Raw genomic sequence first — 21,644 nt, forward strand, 5'->3', positions numbered from 1 at the left:
AAAAAAAGACTTGTATTGGCCAAGCCGTAAAAAACAATCGATAAGGTGTTTTTTTTTCAGATGGCTGAAGGTTCGGATATTGTTTTTTCCCACATTAAAAACTTAAAGACAATCAATATTTTACCACTATTTAGAAATACAAAACTAGAAGGATCCGATTAGGGTTCTAAATCGGTAAATTACCAGGGCAACTGTAATTTACAATTTTCTCGGGTAAATTACGAAAACGGTAATTACCCTGGTCATTACCGTGGTAATTTACCAGCGTAAATTACCACGATGGTAATTTACCACCGAATTTTCATTTCCTTCACTTGGAAAATGGTCTAAAAGCTCCATATTTTGCTCTACCCGTGCAGGCACACTCATTTCTTCCCATGAGACATGAGTAAGTCATAAAAGGTCGAACGGCAAGCGAGGAAAAATTTGATTAAGGAAATTAAATTTGATTTTCTCGTCTATTCTTGTTGTCGAGTTCGTTTGCTTCAGCTGGAAACTCGGAAAGCTGTAGTTGTTAGTTTCTAGAGATTAGCCAATACCAATATCGGTACCGAAATTTGACTAAACCGATATATCGGTATCGGTTTAAACTGGTTTCGGCCCTTCTCTAGAATTTTGTTCTAAAAACATGAAATAGCAATAATTCTCAAAATTGGTAAGAAGAAGAAAGTGTATGTTGCTGTTCAAAAGTATTTTGAGCTGCAAACATCAAAACTCGGTGTTTAAATAATGTAAGATACTATGCTATAAAAAGAATAGCTGTGTTCAAGTGATATTTTTCATTATTTAGCTTAAAAATTATCAGTATAATTTAATTTTTGAATTTTCGTAAATTAACATGAACGGTAATTTACGTGGTTAATTACGGCGTAATTTACCATTTTCAAAATTACCGTAATTTTCGAACCCTAGATCCGACATATGGAAAACTGAAAAAACTCAAGCTTTTAAATAATACACATAACCCCAAATCCCTTTCAATCATACCAAAAGTAGAACCCTTAATAACTTTTAATACCCGTTATACAACCACAACAAAAGTCATAACTATTCGAAGTTGTTGCCGGATAAGAGCAAAATTTATTCCGTCAAATTTCGCCCAAAAGTAAAAAGAAGAAATCTATTTAATTCGTCCATTTTCGCGAAATGTAATAAAGAAAACATATAAAAGGGAAATTTATTGTTTCGGTGTTGGCGAGACAGTCAAAGGAAAATAAATTTTAACTTGTCATAGGTATTTCTTGAAAAAGTAAGACGAACAGAAAATTAAAATTGTCAAATCATGTTTAAGTGAATGTTCCCGTTTTCGAGATTTATTTTTGTTGTTTACTTTGTTTGTTGTTCAACTTGTTCCGATGCTACTTTTTTATTTTGTTATTTTTTACAAATTCTCTATTTCATACGTTTCACCACAACCTGCTGATTTCTTAGGCTTCACTCCTTGCTCAACCCTAGTGGGGGGGGGTTCGTAACGATGAAATAGCGCCTCTATAGTTGCGTTGGAGGATTTCGCTTCTATGGTGGTTTTGGAGATATTCCCCTAAAAAACCCACACCTGAGAAGCGAAGGACTAACTAGCAAGAGCTTTTGTATAGAGTCTTGGAAGGAGGGATGTTATCGTAAACCATGTTAGCAGGGACTTTCACTGGCCTTAAAGGTAGGGTGAAGAGGAAAATGAAGTGATTTTTAATCGATTCTACTAATTATAAGACCTATCCTCGAGCCTATCCTGCATATAGCGAACAAAAACTTCCAGGTCACGCGCTCAATGTCGCGTGTTACGGTTATTACATTACACGCAAAATTTATCATATCTCCTGCTAAATAATGCTCGAAATAGAGCGTGCCACGTAACTTTTGTTCACTGAAAGGCAGAGCGTTACGCGATTGGTCGGAGGGGCTTATTTAAAATTATTGATGAAATCTTAATCCATTTTTATTTTTAAAATTATTCAGAGGTATTTCCTGGATGTTTCACTATGCAGATTATTACTAGTAGAATAATCGATGAAAATAACTTATTTCCCACTTCACGCTCCCTTTAAAAGGTTTATGTCACGCTACTATTTGTGTGCCCGTCGAAAAGACTTTCCACAAATCATTGAATATCTCTTAAAATGAATATATAAGGGACATCTTTGTAAACAAAATTAATTCTTTTTTGCGGAATCGACAAGCATGAATCGTAAGGAGTTTAAGTTGGTCCCGTTGTAAAAACGGAAAGTGTTCCTTTAAATAACAGGTATTTTCAGTAAAGTCTTAAATACAGACTTCATGTAAAAATACCGATAACAAGTAAAATTAACACATCTTAGCATGTGTTTTCTTAAAATCAATGCTCATGTAGAACATACTAGGGTTATTTTGCGGAAACGACAAGCCTTAGTGTTAAAAGTACATGTATGAATCGTTTTTAACGAATTTATGTTGGTCCGGTTGTAAAAACGGGAAGTATTCCTTTAAAAAACTGGTATTTTCAATAAAGTCTTAAATACAGACTTCATGTAAAAACACCGATAACAAGTAAAATTGACACATCTTAGCATGTTTTTTTCTTAAAATCAATGCTCATGTAGAACATAATAGGGTTATTTTGCGGAAACGACAAGCCTTAGTGTTAAAAGTACATGTATGAATCGTTTTTAACGAATTTATGTTGGTCCGGTTGTAAAAACGGGAAGTATTCCTTTAAAAAACAGGTATTTTCAGTAAAGTCTTAAATACAGACTTCATGTAAAAATACCGATAACAAGTAAAATTAACACATCTTAGCATGTGTTTTCTTAAAATCAATCCTCATGTAGAACATACTAGGGTTATTTTGTGGAAACGACAAGCCTTAGTGTTAAAAGTACATGTATGAATCGTTTTCAACGAATTTATGTTGGTCCGGTTATAAAAACGTGAAGTATTCCTTTAAAAAACAGGTATTTTCAGTAAAATCTTAAATACAGACTTCATGTAAAAATACCGATAACAAGTAAAATTAACACATCTTAGCATGTTTTTTCTTAAAATCAATGCTCATGTAGAACATACTAGGGTTATTTTGTGGAAACGACAAGCCTTAGTGTTAAAAGTACATGTATGAATCGTTTTCAACGAATTTATGTTGGTCCGGTTATAAAAACGTGAAGTATTCCTTTAAAAAACAGGTATTTTCAGTAAAGTCTTATTTACAGACTTCATGTAAAAATACCGATAACAAGTAAAATTGACACATCTTAGCATGTTTTTTCTTAAAATCAATGGTCATGTAGAACATACTAGGGTTATTTTGCGGAAACGACAAGCCTTAGTGTTAAAAGTATAGGTCTTAAACGTTATTCATTAAATACTGTTAGTCACGTGGAAATAACTAAAGGTGGGTCTGCATAAAACACGGTGATTTGCAGTGAAATCGTCATGACAAGTGTTTACGTAAATTTAACATGAATAATATCTGTTAAAACTACGATTTTTTCTCTCAGTGTACAATAATATAATAGAGTAATTTTTCGTCACCTTTTTTTTGCCTCTATAGGGGCTTATGGGAAGTTACAATGGATGATACTACTACCCTGTTGAATACGACAGCGCATTATTTTATCATTCGGTAGTTTTGATCTAGCTAGGCCCGTGTCTATCGCGAGGTGAGAAAATGTTTTTAACTAATTTAGTTCGCCGTGTTTTCTCGCTTGGTGGCGCTTTTAGTACCGTAAAATAAAAATAAGATCAGCGTCGTGACCCCATCGGCTACTACAATATTAAAGCAAGGTTTAGACGTAGAGGAGTCGCGGATTGTAAGTAAATGTTTCAGAAAATTTCCGAAGACCTTTATTAAACAATCATGCCGAAGAAGTAAAGGATAGAAAACCAAAGATTCAAAAACTGAAAGGTTATGAAGGTGAAAAAAAATTCCTCTTATGGTATAATAAAACTGTGAATTAGCAACTTCAAGAAGTTTTGTTTTACTAAATAAATAACAATGTTAAAATCTCATAAATAATTTTGTTGTTCATAAAATCTAACCAAAAGATTCAGCAAAGTGAATAGCCCCTAAAACCATTACGTTAATTTAAGGGTGAAATTTCTCTTTCATCAAATTTTTATGATTGGCTCCTAAAATATCAACGATAATTTAGGGAGGACCCCTGTCGCAACGGTAATAAACTCCCCATCTTGTACACATATAGGGTAGAAATATTTCCTCTATGAAACTGGGTATTTCCCCACATAAAAATCGACGGGCCTAGATAGATAGCGGAAGCTCCGCTTGGTCGATATGTATTGGATTTTATTTTGTAGGAAAAAAGTCTTCGCATTGAGCGATGATATATTTATAATTAATGTAAAAAACACGTTCAGAATGTTACTTTTGATCTAAATATAATTTAACGAATTTACTTCAGAATAAACTTTTTGTTTTTAAAGTACCTTGAAAGATAGAGCATGCAGCTCCAAACCCGATCACGATCTATGCAAACTTAAAGCACACTTCACGGGTTTTATATGTCCTGGCCAAAATTGGTCAGAAGCGAGCAAATTTGGCGTGTTAATTTACGATCTGTGCAACGTGGGTCAAAAGCGAATAAAGTTGGTATGCCATTTTGGGATCTGTGCATCTTAGGTCAAAAACGTGCAAACTTGGTATGCCATTTTGTGATCTGTGCAAATTTGGTAACAATCGTGCAAACTTGGCAAGGCATTTATTAATCCGCCCTTCTTTGGTCGAAAATGTTCAAACTTGGATGAGTTCAGGTCGGTTTTTTCTAACAGTGTGGTCTCTTTAGAGAAGTTCTTCAAATGTTTTTCAACAATAGGTTACTTGAAATTGAAATCTCATTCTCTTTCCTTGAGAAAATTTGTGTAACCGTCTAACATAACGATTTATATCGATTCCCCTGTTTCAAGGCAAGAAATACGGTGTTGATATTTTGCGAATGAAATGAATTTTTTTTGCGTCTGAATGACCTCTGTCAAAAATTCCCTTCCTTCAGTGCGGAAATTTAGTTTCGTTCGATAAATTTAATGAATTTGCATTTTAAATGAACCGACAGTAAGATAAAATCGTTTAAATAATAATTTCTGTGTTTTTTCTATGTAATTTCTATCAATTAAGCAAGTAGGAGCTTTCAAACAATCTTGATGACAATTAGCAATGGCAGGATTTAAGGTCGTTATCCTGACGATGTAACACGGTTTATTGGTTTTACTAAGTAAGAAGATTTGGTGAAAGTTTTCATATTAGCAACATTATATTATCTACCATCCTTAAAGAGTTTCTTCATCACTCAGCGCACTGAAGTAAACATCGAGATGGAAAGGTAAGAAATGTTCAACTTAAATGTTAAATGTCTAATATTGGTGAAGCACCTCCACTAATAAAGTGTCACTGTTAGTATTAGTAATTTCTCACAAATTTATAGTTATTTAATATTTATAACTGATTATAGCTGTCTTCGTTCAAATAATACAATTATTATTAAATATTGCTAGTTTTTAAATAAAATTTTAAATGCTCTCAGTAATTTTTTAGAAGTAGTTTTCTGTCATAATATAATTGCTTAGTTTTAACACCTAAAGTATAGTTATTTCAGGAACTCATTACTACTATTGACAGAAATTAGACGCAAAACTGATCCTTGCACAGTGGCGATGAAAGCGTCAGAGAGTAGGGGTGACGGTATAAACCCAAAATTTTACCCCCCTTCTTTCCCCCTTTAAGGGGGGTGGTAAAATTTTTGGGTTTATAACTTCACCCTTTACATTGGGGGAGAGATAGGGGGGAATTGATGACGTCACGTGATGGTGTTGTCCGAGGGGATAAGGGTTGAATTGATGACGTCACGTGATGGTGTTGGCGGGAAATTTGAATTGTTGCGCCACCTGGTGGTTGTTTTCTTGATGACGTCACGTCTAATTTTGATGACGACACGTGGCTGATACCTGTAGGGATAGGCTTATGCTATTGTAGGCTTATGGTAGATCCTGAATGATAGGCATATGCTAGGCTTATTCTATGGTAGATCGTGAAAGATATGCTTATGCTTGGTTTATTCTATGGTTGATCGTGAAAGATATGCTTATGCTAGGTAATTCTATGGTAGATCCTGGTAGGCTTATGCTGTATTAGATCTTGAAACATAGGCTTTTGCTGTATTAGATCTAAAAACACAGGCTTTTGCTAGGTTTATTCTTGGTAAATGCTGAAAAATATAGTCTTATGCTAAGTTATTCTATGTTAGATCCTAAATGATTGGTCTATGCTAGGTTATTCTATGATAGATCCTGAAACACTGGCTAATGCTAGGTTATTCTAGTTGTATAGGCGGAAGAATCAGAGGTTTTATTAGGTTTAATGAGCACGAAAATCTGATTTTTCATAGAAATTTTACTATCGTTTTTTCATACGAATACTACTAAGATACACATGAATATTGATTAAAATACTGGTATTTATTTAATACTACCTAAAAAAATACCAATTTTACCATGCACAAGTGGCTTATTAGAAATTAATACTGAACTTCATACGAATAATAATAAAGTACACATGCATATTGATTAAAATACTGGTATTTATTTAATACTACCTAAAAAAATACCAATTTTACCCTGCACAAGTGGCTTATTAGAAACTAATGCTGAACTTCATACAAATAATACTAATCTGCAAGGGATTTATATTAAATACATGCAAAAGTTATAGCTGAATACTGGCTAAAATACACATGAACTACCTAAAAAACACCAATTTTACCATGCACAAGTGGCTTATTAGAAATTAATACTGAACTTCATACGAATAATACTAAAGTACACATGAACATCAACTAAAATACAAACATTGTTATGATGCAAAGTGAAACATACCCTTTTTTATGAAGCAAAAGTTGATTTGTATTTAACCATGATGCTTCCACAATTCTATTTCATCTCGAAAGTCACTGCCGTACCTGATTTAAATTTCTGGTGAATCATCTGTCCATTTGTATAACGGGCACAAGTCCTTAATCCGGTATATAAACTCACCGCACTGAGTACAAAGGTTTCGCTCGTCAAGAAGATGTCTTCGCTCTTTATGGGTCGACATACGGATAAGGTTTTTAGATTGAACTAAAACACAACGTCTGAAGTCCGCACAGTCACGTGATGTGCAGAAATAATTTTATTGGCCGCAGTCAGGCACGTCTTTTATAGTCCCATCACAATGAGGGCAGTGTAGATGACCCGTACGTGGCATGGGGGCATACCCTAGTTTTTTGAGGTCTTCATGAACATTTTCGGCCATACCGAAAGAGATGTGGACAGATGAATGAAATATACCGGAATATTACTTATTATGCTAAAAAACGTACCGATCTTAACATTTCCGAGTAAAGTATACACGAATATGGCTAGACTGTCTTATGTTTTCTATTTAGCACACATTTTAAGGGACATTTTTACCAAAACAAGAATTACATATTACCGTAAGGTGCATCGGAGGAAACACGTGATTTCTTACTAGCCTTGTCACCAACCTTTCTCTCCAGAGTTCGGAAGGGAAATGACTCTCTATAGTTTACAAAATCCCCTTTTGGCCACCCAGGTGTGTGTAATATGACATTAAAGAGGAGGGGCGGTCGAACTTGACTCATAACAAAAGAATTTATCGCTTTTCATCTGTTTCTTAGATACATCGGAATTTAATTTGTCCTTTCTTTAATTGGACTACCCACAAGGTTTTATGACATTAAAAGGGGGCGAGGGTAAACCTTCATCCCCATCTGTTTTTTAGTTATACGTAAACATGTCCAGGCGTGTCTTAATGGGTTTGGGGGGGGGGGTCGAATCATTTTAATGTTATTAATAGACTTTGTATTTAGAGTGATTTATTGATTTGTTAATTGGAGAAGGGGGTCAAACATTTAATTGATTCCAGTTGGTTGCTCCGAGGGCATCATCCGGACATGTCTCAACAAGTCATGTTTTCGTAGCGTTCGCAGAAAGATAACATATCATTATACCGATGTAATATATCCTTATACCGATACAATAACCTAATACGTACTATATTTATCAAATTTATCGACCTCGTTATCAAAAAATTTGTGGAAATCGTAAAACGGTAATGTAAGAAGCATCATTCACAAAGCATTTCGTGTTAGAAGTAAATATCCATCGAAACGTTTTTGATCATTTGGGTTACAATCCTTCTAAACGAAAACAATAATTTACAATTCCTAAAAACCCATAGGAATACATGGGAAATTGAATAGACCACCGAAACGAAATCAGCCCTCTAGTTTATAATTTACCGAAACGAAACGCGTCATTTGAAAACACCTTTCAAATTGTTAAAAACGTTGAGTTAAATTCTACTAAGATATGCAATTCGTGTTAGAAGTAAAAAACAATTGAAAATTTTTTGATCATTTGCGTTACAATCCATAGAAACGAAAACGATAATTTACAATTCCTAAAAACCCATAGGAATACATGGGAAAATGAATGAACAATCGAAACGAAATCAGTCGTTGACGTGACATTTGACTCACACGAAGCGCGTCATTTGAAAAACATTTCAAATTGTTAAAATCGTTAAGTAAAATTTATCAAAATTACTCTATGTTTCACCAAAAACACTTAATTTTGGCAAAATTTCACATCGATTAAGAATTTGGGATAAATAACTTAAAGGTGAATACTCCACCCAAGGGGGTGGGGGAGGGGGTCAACAAAGATCTTAAGGGCATAATAAAATGATTGTAAAAATAACTCACTCTGACACGCTGAAGGGTCCGTTACCTTTATGTGCGGGAGGTTGCTACGCTATCCCCATCCCCATTGTATGTTGTGAGTTGTTATGGAGTCAAGTACACAAAGGTTGTCAAGAATAAGTCAGATCTTGGAGATCAACCCCCTAAAACTACTTATTGTACTATTTATTTTATTGATCTTGGGAATGCTGGAATTCCTTAATCACTGGTTTCAGAGTTTGGACGAGATTGTTTGAAGAATGACGTCATCTTACAAACATGTTGAAACGCGCCCGTAAAGAATAACTTAATCCTTTTGTTAAGAAATACTCCTTGTAATCTCTTTTGTATTTTAAAAACTAAATGTGTCACCTTTTTAATACTGTTTTCTTTTTTTCATATATTAAGTAATGTGGGGGTAAAAGAGAGGGGTAGGAACTATTGGTGATAAATAAATCGATATTTCTATCATCATATTCATTCATCATCATGAACTTGGAGCTGCAGAGATATCATACTTTTTACTCCTGGCCACAAGATGGAAACTATAAAAAAGCTTTAAGCAGAGGGGGTTTTATTCGTTACATACCGATGATCTAGTACAGTGCTTCGAATGCAACGGCATTTTATTAGCCTGGTAAACCACCGATAATCCTTACGAAGAACATTTGAAACATTTCCCTAAGTGCAACTTTATCAGAGGTAGGCACACAAAAAACATACCCTTTAGCATAGATGAAACAGAGACGCACACCAAGTCAATAAATAACAAAATCAAGACCGAGGAAAAAACACCTGAAAAACCCCAAGAAAACCAGGAAGAAATTTATCATACCTTTACAGATCTCGAAAGATTAGTCTTGGAACTTTACGTTAGAAAACAACTAAACGGTTTGTATATCAAAGAAAAACTTAATGAGTTACGTAAGATTTAAAAATAATATTAAAATTTATCATCTTACTTACGAAGATAGAAGAAATTACTATAGGTTAAATCAAATGCAATTTAAAATGAATATTGAAAAAATATTCTTATTATTAAAACCCATACTTTTAAAGAAAATAAATAACTTTTTACTTTATTTATATTTTAGTCTTTATAAATTTGTTCCTACAAAAGCATCCTTTGTTATAAGCTTACAAAACTATAATCCTACACAATCAATCAAATATTGACAGGTTGAGAAAAAAAGAGGAGAGTACATAAAACTCGGTCAGCGCCTTAACAGTGGCTGGCATCTTGTTTCCCAGGCATATTTATGGAATTACAGAAGAAGTAAAATATTATTTTCAATTTGGTCGGTGGCAAAGTAATGACTCAAAAAAATGTTGATAATGATATACAGATGGTCAACAGAACTAGCCATTATCTTCAATAAGTTCCGAATTGAAAAAGGGGGAGGGGTTGCAACAGCTGAAGAAACTCACTATCGACCAAACATCAAAGGTAAACCTAATTCAAGAGCGGAACCTTGCGTTGACAAAGCATACATTTACCGCCAAGGACACTAAAATATGCCGCACAGAAATCCACCACCGATTCAAATTTCCCGCCAAGATCATCACGACGTGACGTCACCAACTCCCCCCCTCCCCCAACCCATTCCTATTTCTAATTTGGTCTATGAGAGTTCTACAAAGTGATTTAAAGTTCCAAGACTAATCTTTCGAGATCTGTAGTTTTAACTTTAAAGGTATGATAAATTTCTTCCGTGTTTTCTTGGGGTTTTTAGGTGTTTTTTCCTCGGTCTTTATTTTGTTTTTTATTGACTTGGTGTACGTCTCTGTTTCATCTAAGCTAAAGGGTATGTTTTGTTGTGGGCCCACCTCTGATAAAGTTCCACTTAGGGAAATGTTTCAAATATTCTTCGTAAGGATTATCGGTGGGTTTCCAGGCTAATAAAATGCCGTTGCATTCGAAGCACAGTACTAGATCATCGGTATGTAACGAATAAAACCCCGCTCTGCTTAAAGCTTTTTTATAGTTTCCATCTTGAGGCCAGGAGTAAAAAGTATGATATCTCTGCAGCTCCGAGTTCATGATGATGAATGAATATGATGATAGAAATATTCGATTTATTTATCACCAATAGTTTCTACCCCTCTCTTTTACCCCAACTGTTTCGACCTCGACCCCAAAAGCCATTACGACACGTATGAACGTGTTTACGTATAAGTAAAAACAGATTGGGATAAATTCTTTTGTTAAGAACCAAGTTCGACCCTCTCCTCCCACTTAATGTCATATAACACACACCTGGGTGGCCAAAAGGGGATCTTGTAAACTATAGAGAGTCATTTCACTTCCGAACTCAGGAGAGAAAGGTTGATGAAAAGGCTAGTAAGGAATCACGTGTTTCCTCCGATGCACCTTACGTAATATGCAACTCTTGTTTTGGTAAAAATGTCCCTTAAAATGTGCGCTAAATAGAAAACATATGAGACAGTCTAGCCATATTCGTGTATACTTTACTCGGAAATGTTAAGATCGGTACGTTTTTTAGCATAATAAGTAATATTCCGGTATATTTCATTCATCTGTCCACATCTCTTTCGGTATGGCCGAAAATGTTCATGAAGACCTCAAAAAACTAGGGTATGCCCCCATGCCACGTACGGGTCATCTACACTGCCCTCATTGTGATGGGACTGTATAAGACGTGCCTGACTGCGGCCAATAAAATTATTTCTACATATCACGTGACTGTGCGGACTTCAGACGTTGTGTTTTAGTTCAATCTAAAAACCTTATCCGTATGTCGACCCATAAAGAGCGAAGACATCTTCTTGACGAGCGAAACTTTTGTACACTGTGCGGTGAGTTTAAATACCGGATTAAGGACTTGTTCCCGTGTTACAAATGGACAGATGATTCACCAGAAATTTAAATCAGGTACAAGAATCATAGTTAATACAAATCAACTTTTGCTTCATAAAAAAGGGTATGTTTCACTTTGCATCAAAACAATGTTTGTATTTTAGTTGATGTTCATGTGTACTTTAGTATTATTCGTATGAAATTGAGTATTAGTTTATAATAAGCCACTTGTGCATGGTAAAACTGGTCATTTTTTTAGGTAGTATTATATAAAAGCCAGTATTTTAATAAATATTCCTGTGTATTTCAGTAGTAGTCAGCTATAACTTTTGCGTGTATTTTATGTAAATCCCTTGTAGTTTGGTATTATTCGTATGCAATTCAGTATTAGTTTCTAATAAACCACTTGTGCAGGGTAAAATTAGTGTTTTTTAGGTAGTATTACAAAAATGCCAGTGTTTTAATAAATATTCATGTGCATTTTACTAGGAGTCAGCTATAACTTTTGCATGTATTTTATATAAATCCCTTGTAATTTAGTATTATTCGTATGAAATTCAGTATTAGTTTCTAATAAGCCACTTGTGCAGGGTAAAATTGGTGTTTTTCAAGGTAGTATTATATAAATGCCAGTATTCTAATTAATATTCATGTGTATTTAGTTGTAGTCAGCTATAACTTTTGCATGTATTTTATATAAATCCCTTGTAATTTAGTATTATTCGTATGCAATTCAGTATTAGTTTCTAATAGGTTACTTGTGCATGGTAAAATTGGTATTTTTTTAGGTAGTATTAAATAAATACCAGTATTTTAATCAATATTCATGTGTATCTTAGTATTATTCGTATGAAAAAACGGTAGTAATATTTCTATGAAAAATCAAATTTTCGTGCTCAATAAATGTTCTAAACCTAATACAACCTCTGATTCTTCCGCCTATACAACTAGAATAACCTAGCGTAAGCTAGTGTTTCAGGATCTATCATAGAATAACCTAGCATAGACCAATCATTCAGGATCTAACATAGAATAACTTAGCCTAAAACTATATTTTTCAGCATTTACCAAGAATAAACCTAGCAAAAGCCTATGTTTCAAGATCTAATACAGCAAAAGCCTATATTTCAAGATCTAATACAGCATAAGCCTACCAGGATCTACCATAGAATAACCTAGCATAAGCATATCTTTCACGATCTACCATAGAATAAGCCTAGCATAAGCCTACATTTCAGGATCTACCATACCATAAGCCTAGCATAGGCCTATCCTTACAGGTATCAGCCACGTGACGTCATCAAAATTAGCCGTGACGTCATCAAGAAAACCACCACCAGGTGGCGCAACAATTCAAATTCCCCGCCAATACCATCACGTGACATCATCAATTCCCCCATCTCCTCCCCCCCCCGCCAACACCATCACGTGACTTCATCAATTCCCCCCATCTCTCCCCCATTGCAAAGGGTGAAGGTATAAACCAAAAAATTTACCCCCCCCCTGAAAGGGGGGAAAGAAGGGGTAATTTTTGGGTTTATACCGTCACACCTACTCTCGGCGGTCCAATACTTTTCGTAGCGTTAGAATACAGATGTAGAAAAAAAAAATTATTGTTTAAACATTGAGTAGTACCTATCTGTGAATTACAATTAAAGTATTTCGTGTGTTTTGATATTGTTATAATGCGTAGTATAAGAACTCTATTCTTCAAAACATAATTCGATATAATAATTAGTTCACTTAAGATTTTTGAATTATCGTTACAGCAATGATCTGTGTAATCGTATTGAACTGAAAATCGGATTTATGCTGGTAAGTGATAAGATTTAATGTAGCTATTTCATTGCTGTCCATCAAAAACTATTTTTGAAGTTGCATGTATCCAAAAATTCACCTCTTCCTATAAACTCGGCAGAGTCCTTTAGTTTTTGAGCTCAGCCAAACAGAACCTTTGTAGATTAATTTTAGTCCAGGCCAATTTCCCTTTTTTCAGTGAAGCATTTAGAATTCTAGTTCATCTCATTTCGAACAAGGCGACCCAAGGGCTCGTAATAGTAGCCACATCGTACGAGTGAATAGCCCCTCTATACCCTACCCTAATGAGTGGATAACCCCTCCATACCTTACCCTAATGAGTGAATAGCGCTATCTTTTACAATGCTTAAATAATTTACCGTGCATAAAATCAGAGTGAATAGCCCCTCGATGCCCTACCCTAAACGGTGATAGAATTATTACCCGTATTAATTTCTCTCCCATACACTCTCCCTTCAGTGCCGATCGAAAAATTTTATACTGTCTAAGGCAGTTCTCTTTCACGACGCCGCCACCACCACCACCACCAACAGGCCAGGTCAAACTAAGACCCACATCGTAGATGTTCATCATACGATGTGGCTAAAAAAGCCCCCTTTCTGGTTAGTTTCTTTACAGCGTAGGAAAAACATGCCATTTGTACATATTTTTCCGTTCGACGGAGAACACCCCATTTTTGTCTCTTTTCCAGCACATATTTTCCTCTCTATTTCATCAGACGTGCCTCATGTGGTTAAAACTCACATATGCCCAAATCACTTCCAACGTACTTTTCAACTGGTTCCAGCGTGGTAGAAGTGTTAAATATATTATGAACTGCAGCTTTTTACCAGACCACTAAAAGAGAGATTTATAGCTTTTTAACCCACACCGTAACTGTAGATTTTTTCGCAGGGAAAGCAATTAGGTAACTGGGTAGCCGATTGAAACCCCACCCCCAATAATTATGGTCCATTTAATTTTGTTCACATCGATAATTAGAATTACGGCCCTAAGTTCTCGTGGTCTTTGCGTGAAAATGGTAGCGAGCGAAATGGCAATTTTCTTAGATAACAAGAATTAAGAAAACTGCAGACAAACAGGGGCAAAAGAGGCAAAGTCGAGTGGTTTTTTAATTGTTGCTTACACGAGCTACGATTTAAGGCATTTTTAAGGTTTTTCAACGGTTTATCAAATTCTTAGTGTAGTTTTCTTTAAATTTAATATGGATTACGACTCATACTCTTATCCATTCTTGCCGGTTTACAATTTATCAATAAAAAATAGTGAAATTAAAAATTGCCTTTAAATTCAGTAATTATTTCAACTTGATTAATCACGTTAAGCCAATATCAGGGATAGATTTATTTTTATAGACCCCCTTCCTTCAACACGTAACCAAAAAATTAACTTATCTTATTGGCTCACTAAAACTACGTATTGGTGACGTTGCTGACAAGGAGGGCCAAAAATACGTAATTCCTGTTTACCTCTGTCGCTTTGACTACGACCCCTCTTGCGTTGTACGGATAAGCGTCTTCACAGGGGTTCAAAATGGGGCCGTCTAAAAGCGAGGGTCCGGAAATTATTCCGGAATTGTTTTTAATAGCAATTAAGAAAGTAGTTAGTGAATTTGGTGCCAGTGTTTTGGATTTGGAGTACATCTGTAAGGGTGAAAAGTTTTCGCTAATTCTTTCTTAAGCCAATCATGTCTACTATCCTCATGACTTTGCAAGCGAATTTGATGAAGTTAACCTAGGCTTAGTGAATGGCCAGGAGTTTTGTGAGCTTAGTGCTTGGTTAAAACCTGTTCGTTCAATACTAACTCACTTTTTACCTCTCCGAGTGACGTATGTCACGGAGAGGTTCTAATTTCGACGTGTCTGGGTGGGTGTGTGTGTGTGTGTGTGTGTCTGTTGTTACACCCACGTGACCGCGTTCGCAGTTTCCAAATCGGAGCAAACGTTTTCGCCATTTTCGAACTGCTTTCACAGTCACGGAAATGGCTCCTCTACTTGAGTTCTCACACCACCATCTTCTGGTCTTTGTCCATCCCACACGGACACCAGTCTGTACTTACTGGCTTCTAATCACCACCACCTTTTTGTCTTCGTCCATCCCACATGGTCACCAGTCTGTATATACTGGCTTCTAATCACCACCATCTTCTAGTCTTTGTACATCCCACTTGTACACCAGTCTGTACATACTGGCTTCTAAACACTACCATCTACTGGTCTTCCGTCTATTCCACATAGACACCAATCTGTCTCATTGGCTTCGAACTCCATCGTCATCGTTTGGTTTAAGACATTCGCGGCGATCAGCTAGGGTTGCGAGAAACGTCTAGCCTCCCTAGGGTGGGTTGTCCACCAAAGGTTTTCGCAATTGCGGTTTTTCTTGCTTTAAAGTGTAGTTCGACACCCTTATAAACTACCTATTTGAGTAAGGCGACGCAACGGGCGTATGCTTCATTTCAAACGCCAATATTAGTCAGGTTTCTCAAGAATGTTTAATTGTTCTTTATCAAAACGATGCAACGCTCAATAAGGCAAACAACTGACGAAGAAAATATTTAATATTAATTATATTTATTTTAATATTTAAGATAATCTTGTTTCTCAACTCAAAATTAATACGGAAAGAGTTAAAAAGCAGCTTATGTTTTTGTCTGTGTGTGTCCGTCCATTGTTACACTAGTGCGTCGCGTTAGCAGTTAGCCTTGTGTTGATGTGTTAAGAAATCATACAGAACCTTAATATTCCCTTTTTCCATAATATAAAGTGAATATGTGGAAATATTTTTCGTAATTATGATGCATTTAGTACTTTTGTAGCTTTAAAGCTCTGTTTCATTTTGATATTCCAAAGATTTTTTTTATTGTTATTTGAAATGGCTGTTTATATATTACTTAAGCTATACTACATCTGTATATAGAATAATCCTTGGTTTAGTGATTTCATGAAGAAAACTAAGACCTAGACTCCGGCGGGTATAACAAGCGCGCATTATCCGCAATAGGCTTAGTGAAACAAAGAGTAAATAATTGAGGCCTGAGGTGAAGTAAACTTTTGGCTTTGATTTTCGTGTCTGAAATGAAGAGACATCAACGGTTCAGAGTGAGCCGAAAGTTAAATACACTCTTAAATAATCAGGTTAAGATTTTATAATAGAAGAAAAGATGGTGGCAATTAGATTAGTAAAAGGGCTTGTGGTATACGGGTAGTAGGTACAGACTTATTATTCCCTTTATGGTGCACATTGACTATTAGTGCGTCTAGCTACAATTTAGCTTTGGTGTTATTTAACGTTAACATTCATGTTGGCAAATTAAGAATATTGTTGAGGTGAGACGAGACGAGACGATAGTGTTTACACTGCAAACCAGTTGTGAATGTAGCTATCAGAATATACGGTAAACAGCTGAAGCGTAGACTTCATTTCCTGTTCTTTTCCCCAATGACTGATTTCCATGTGTCCAAGATTTGGATGTAAAATGTCGTCTACTTTACTGTACATTCACTATGTTTGAAATACTGCTTCAAAATTTCGTAAATTTCTACTTCAAAAAAGTGAAATAATTCCATATCTAGGTAAATAAGTTTGTAGTAGTAGACCTCTTGACTCGGAGAGGTAATATTTTGGTTTTCCAAACTTGTTATTCAATGTAATAGAACATAATTTTGATGTAAATAGAATGAAACCAACTATGTTATAGAAAGTAATCTGCCCCCTATCGAAGCTTATGGTTGTCAATATTTTACAAGGAAGAATTTAGATGCCTTCTTAAAATGGCATAGCTCCGCAGATAGTAAAGGTCACGGTTTCGACTACCTGAACGACCTCAATTATTATTGTGAGAACGATACGGTTTTACTATTCCTGGGATGTATAACATTTCGTACACTACTACTTAAAGTAACAGGCGTTGATCCATTTAATTGCGGCGCAATTACTCTTCCTGGCGTTTGCTCTCACGTGTTTCGCCGAAATTATCTTAAACCTGATACTATAGGCATCATACCCGCTAATTATTATAGACTTAGCGAAAATCAGTCGATAGGGGCTATAGAATGGTTAGAGTGGACTGCACACAAAAGAAACATAACTATCCAATCCTCCTTTAGAGGGAAAGAAACCAGAATCCAAAAACTTAGAGTAGACGGATTTTGTGAAATCAACAAGGAAATATTCGAGTACTGGGGGTGTTTCTATCATGGGTGTAAAATACACTTTCCTTTAAACAGAAACAAGGCTTTGCACGGAGACCCTGCACAGACTCTGAATTCCAGATATATTAGAAGCATGATCATGTTAGCCAAATTAGAATCTCTCAATTATACAGTAAATGTCAAATGGGAGTGCGCATGGCAGAAGGAAAAAGTAAATAAACCCGAAATAATAGAGTTTTTAAACCATAATGATATTATGCCTAAAATAGTAAAAAGATTAGACCCTCGTGATGCATTCTTCGGGGGGAGATGTTGCGCAACAAAACTATACCATAAAACAACAGGATCGCAGCGAATTCACTACGTGGATTTCACAATTCTATACCCATTCATGAATAAAACCACCAAGATACCTATAGGGCATCCTGAGATCATATTAGACAACTTTCCCGACATATTTTCATTTGATGGTCTTCTTAAATGCGACGTATTACCGGCCCAAAACCTCATTCACCCAGTTTTGCCTGTTCGTATTAACGGAAAATTAACATTTCCATTATGTTACACATGTTGTAAAACCCAGTTTCAAGGCGACTGCGAACATACTCCTGAAAAAAGAGAATTGCGAGGTACATGGGTAGTCGACGAGTTACGTCATGCAGTAGAGAATGGTTACACAATCACAAGAATGTACGAGGCTTGGTCATACAAAGTGACACAGTACGATTCCGAAACAAAACAGGGAGGACTGTTTTAAGATTATGTTAATACCTTTTTAGAGTATAAAACCCTAGCTAGCGGCTTTCCAGCAGATTGCCAGACTCAAGAAGATAAGGAGAACTATGTCAAAAGTTTCAAAGACACAGAGGGTGCAGAACTGGATATCACTAAAGTAGAGAAAAATGAAGGTCTCAGATGCCTTAGCAAACTTATGCTCAACTCTTTTTGGGGTAAATTTGGCCAGAAAACAAGACACACCTCTACAGAACTAATCAAAGATGCCAACAAATTGTACGGATTAATATTAAATCCAGACTTGGTGGTTAAAAGTTTACTAACAATCAACGAAAACACCGTACTAGTAAAGTACGAACACATTCTAGAAAACGAGAATGTGCACAAATACAGAAACGTAGTTATCGCTTGTTATACAACAGCTATGGCACGATTACATTTATTAAGGCACCTTGAAAAGGTCGGAGAGCTTTGTTTTTATTGTGACTCGGATAGTTTAGTGTACCTCTCGCCAGACGGCGCTTATTTGCTACCCACTGGCGATTATTTAGGGGAGCTCAAAAATGAATTAGAATCTTATGGGCAAGACGCTTATATTTGTGAATGGGGGAGTGCTGGACCTAAGAAATATTCTATGGACATTCTAGACCCTAAAACCGGCAAAAAAACTAACATTATCAAAGTTGAAGGATTTTATTTAAACGCCTCTACAGAAAATAATATAAATTTCGAAACAATGAAGAAACTTCTGGGAGTAAACAATGAAGGTGAGCCCCAAGTGAACTCGGTTCAAGTCCCTATTGGCCCTCAAATCAGACGTCTGCAAGATCACACTCTGATCACGATCAACCAGACCAAAACATATCCGGTCGTAGTGGATAAAGTTAGAATAATATCTGACTATAAAACTGCCCCATACGGTTATATTAACTAGAATCTTTGACTTTTTCGACATAAGTTACTTGTATATATTTCAGATACCCAGTAGCAGTATTTTAATTAGTATCTCAAGTATTATCTCAAGTATTATTTTTAGTATTATTAACGTATTTCAATTAATAACATGTAACAATATTGTAACGAATACGCAGCGTTTTTGGTAATATTTTTGCATTTAGTAAGCTTTTTTAATTAGTATATATTAGCACTTTAGTATAAAAATAAGTATTCAATTGTTTTGTATAAGTGTAATTTTTATTTTTTGATGATAATTAAAACGTTTTTTAGTAATATTTCCATACTTTTATCAGTAATCGTATATCAGTATTTTAGCGTGTATAGCGCGTCAGAAAAAATATATTTTTTCGTCAATCCCGTGAACATTTTAGTTTAATAACTAGCCTGATATTTGTACTAAAATAGTATAATATCCATTGTAGCTTTTAAAAGTAGTATTGTTATATTTTCTATGAAGGTACATGGGTATATATGTACTTAATAATCTCGCATGCAGTAATATTGTTCTATTTTCTAAGATGGTAAATGTTTATGCGCTTAATCATCTTGTATAAAAGTAAGCTTTTTTTTGAAGTAGCATTAATTTTGCATTTTAGTGAATTTGTTTGATATCAAAATCAGTGTAATTCTTGCTTTTTGATGATGTTTTTAGTAACGATTGCGCATTTTAACTGTATATCAATATTTTAGCGCGTATATATTTTTAAGTCAATCCTATGAGGATTTTTAATTTAATAACTAGTATTGTGCTTATTTGCCATGTATTCTATGTAATTCGTATTTTATGATGTTTTTTTTAGTAATTTTTTTGCATTTTAGCTCAAGTAATTGTACTTATTCTCCAAATTCGTATTAAAACTAATGTGAATCAATTTTATTTATGGTGTTTTATAGAAGGTACATGGATATATATGTACTAAATAATCACGCATGCAGTAATATATTTCTATTTTCTATGATGGTAAATGTTTATGTGCTTAATCATCTTGTACTACTATTTTTTCAAGTATTTGCATTTTATTTATTTATTTATTTTTGCATTTTATTTTTTGTTATCAAAACCATTATAATTCGTATTTTCTAATGATGTTTTTAGTAACGATTGCGCATTTTAACCGTATATCAATATTTTAGCGCGTATGAAAAAATATATTGTTCAGTCAATCCTATGAGGATTTTTAATTTAATAACTAGTATTGTGCTTGTTTGCCATGTATTCTACGTAACCCGTATTTTCTAATGTTTTTTTAGTAATATTTCGCATTTTAACTCAAGTAATTGTACTTATTCTCCAAATTCGTATTAAAACTAATGTAATCCTTATGTTCTGAGTTTTTTAGCAGTACTGCTTCATTTTAACTTCTAATCAAATGCCAAACTGTGCAAAAACTTCCGTAATTCCTCTTTTATGGTATTAAAATGTACTATTGTTCTAACCTTGTATTTCGTTTACTAACTATAACACCCTACTGTAGTACCGCATCATATGGTTAGTTGAACCTTTTTTTCAATGTAAACCTTATCTCAATTAAAACTAGTTCTTTAGTATGACATGAACATACATGGATACCTCAAAATCATAAAGAGAATAGCATTACAGGATGGTGTAGAAAGGGCCTACAGAACCTATAGAATTACCAATAAATCATCCCCTAAATGTACACAATATCCTACAATACCACTATGGACACTGAATGTAGTCACCATCGACAAGTCACGTGACTTCATACCGATACACCAAAAATAAATTCAAATTTCCCGCCAACAATATCACGTGATACGTGCCGTCAACCCCCCCCCCCCAACCATATTTTCCCCCTTCAGGCACGGTACCATCTAGAGGAACAAGATAGATAGAAAAGGGGGGCAACAAATGGGGCTACGTAAAGGCAGCCTGTATACCGAATTAATTCGGTGTACAGGCGTCTATACTCTCTAATATCTTTCCGTAAGGGGGCATGACAAATACCAATTTTTTTAAAAAAAATACCATAAATAAGTTGTCAGACAATCAGTATTCCACAGGTGTTTTTTGCTGACAAATGAAGCAATTTTTTATACCGGGAAAAGAATTACAATGCCAGCCGACGAGGCTTTTCTTCTTTAAATTTGTTTATAAACATTTCTAAATCAATATTTCTTGTAAGATCTTTTTCGTACGCTATTAATGTTAAACTGCTCTTTCTTTCGTGAGACATAGCTTGTCTTTGATTTGAAGAAACGCGAGTGAGGCAGGAAAAGCTAGCCTCGCAAGTCGCTGCTGAGGCTCCAAAAGTTACGGTTACTGCAAAAACCTTATATACATTTGGAAAAATATTTCTAAATGGATGCATTGTGGATAGAACGTTATGAATACTATTTTCTATTGTTAACTTTGCTTTTAGATCTCTTAAAATGAAACTTTTGAATACTTTTGCTTCGGTTTTAAACACAGTTGTGTCG

At 35.0% G+C, this 21,644-nt stretch overlaps 1 protein-coding gene across 1 annotated transcript; it reads left to right on the plus strand.

Moving 5' to 3' along the window:
• Positions 1-384: 384 nt before the first annotated feature.
• LOC149694573 (uncharacterized) lies at positions 385-21,059 on the plus strand. Its single transcript, XM_089867420.1, has 11 exons — positions 385-388; positions 3,800-3,908; positions 4,610-4,740; positions 5,231-5,306; positions 10,070-10,170; positions 17,354-17,534; positions 17,586-17,721; positions 17,863-18,139; positions 18,290-18,402; positions 18,475-18,927; positions 21,027-21,059. Exons 1-11 carry the CDS (start codon positions 385-387, stop codon positions 21,057-21,059), a joined length of 1,614 nt encoding a protein of 537 aa, XP_089723546.1.
• The last annotated feature ends 585 nt before the right edge of the window (positions 21,060-21,644 follow it).

Source organism: Phalangium opilio, unplaced genomic scaffold (assembly GCF_054372755.1).
Source record: "Phalangium opilio isolate 3A_F unplaced genomic scaffold, DU_Popi_V2 ptg000022l_1, whole genome shotgun sequence".
NCBI lineage: Eukaryota > Metazoa > Arthropoda > Arachnida > Opiliones > Phalangiidae > Phalangium > Phalangium opilio.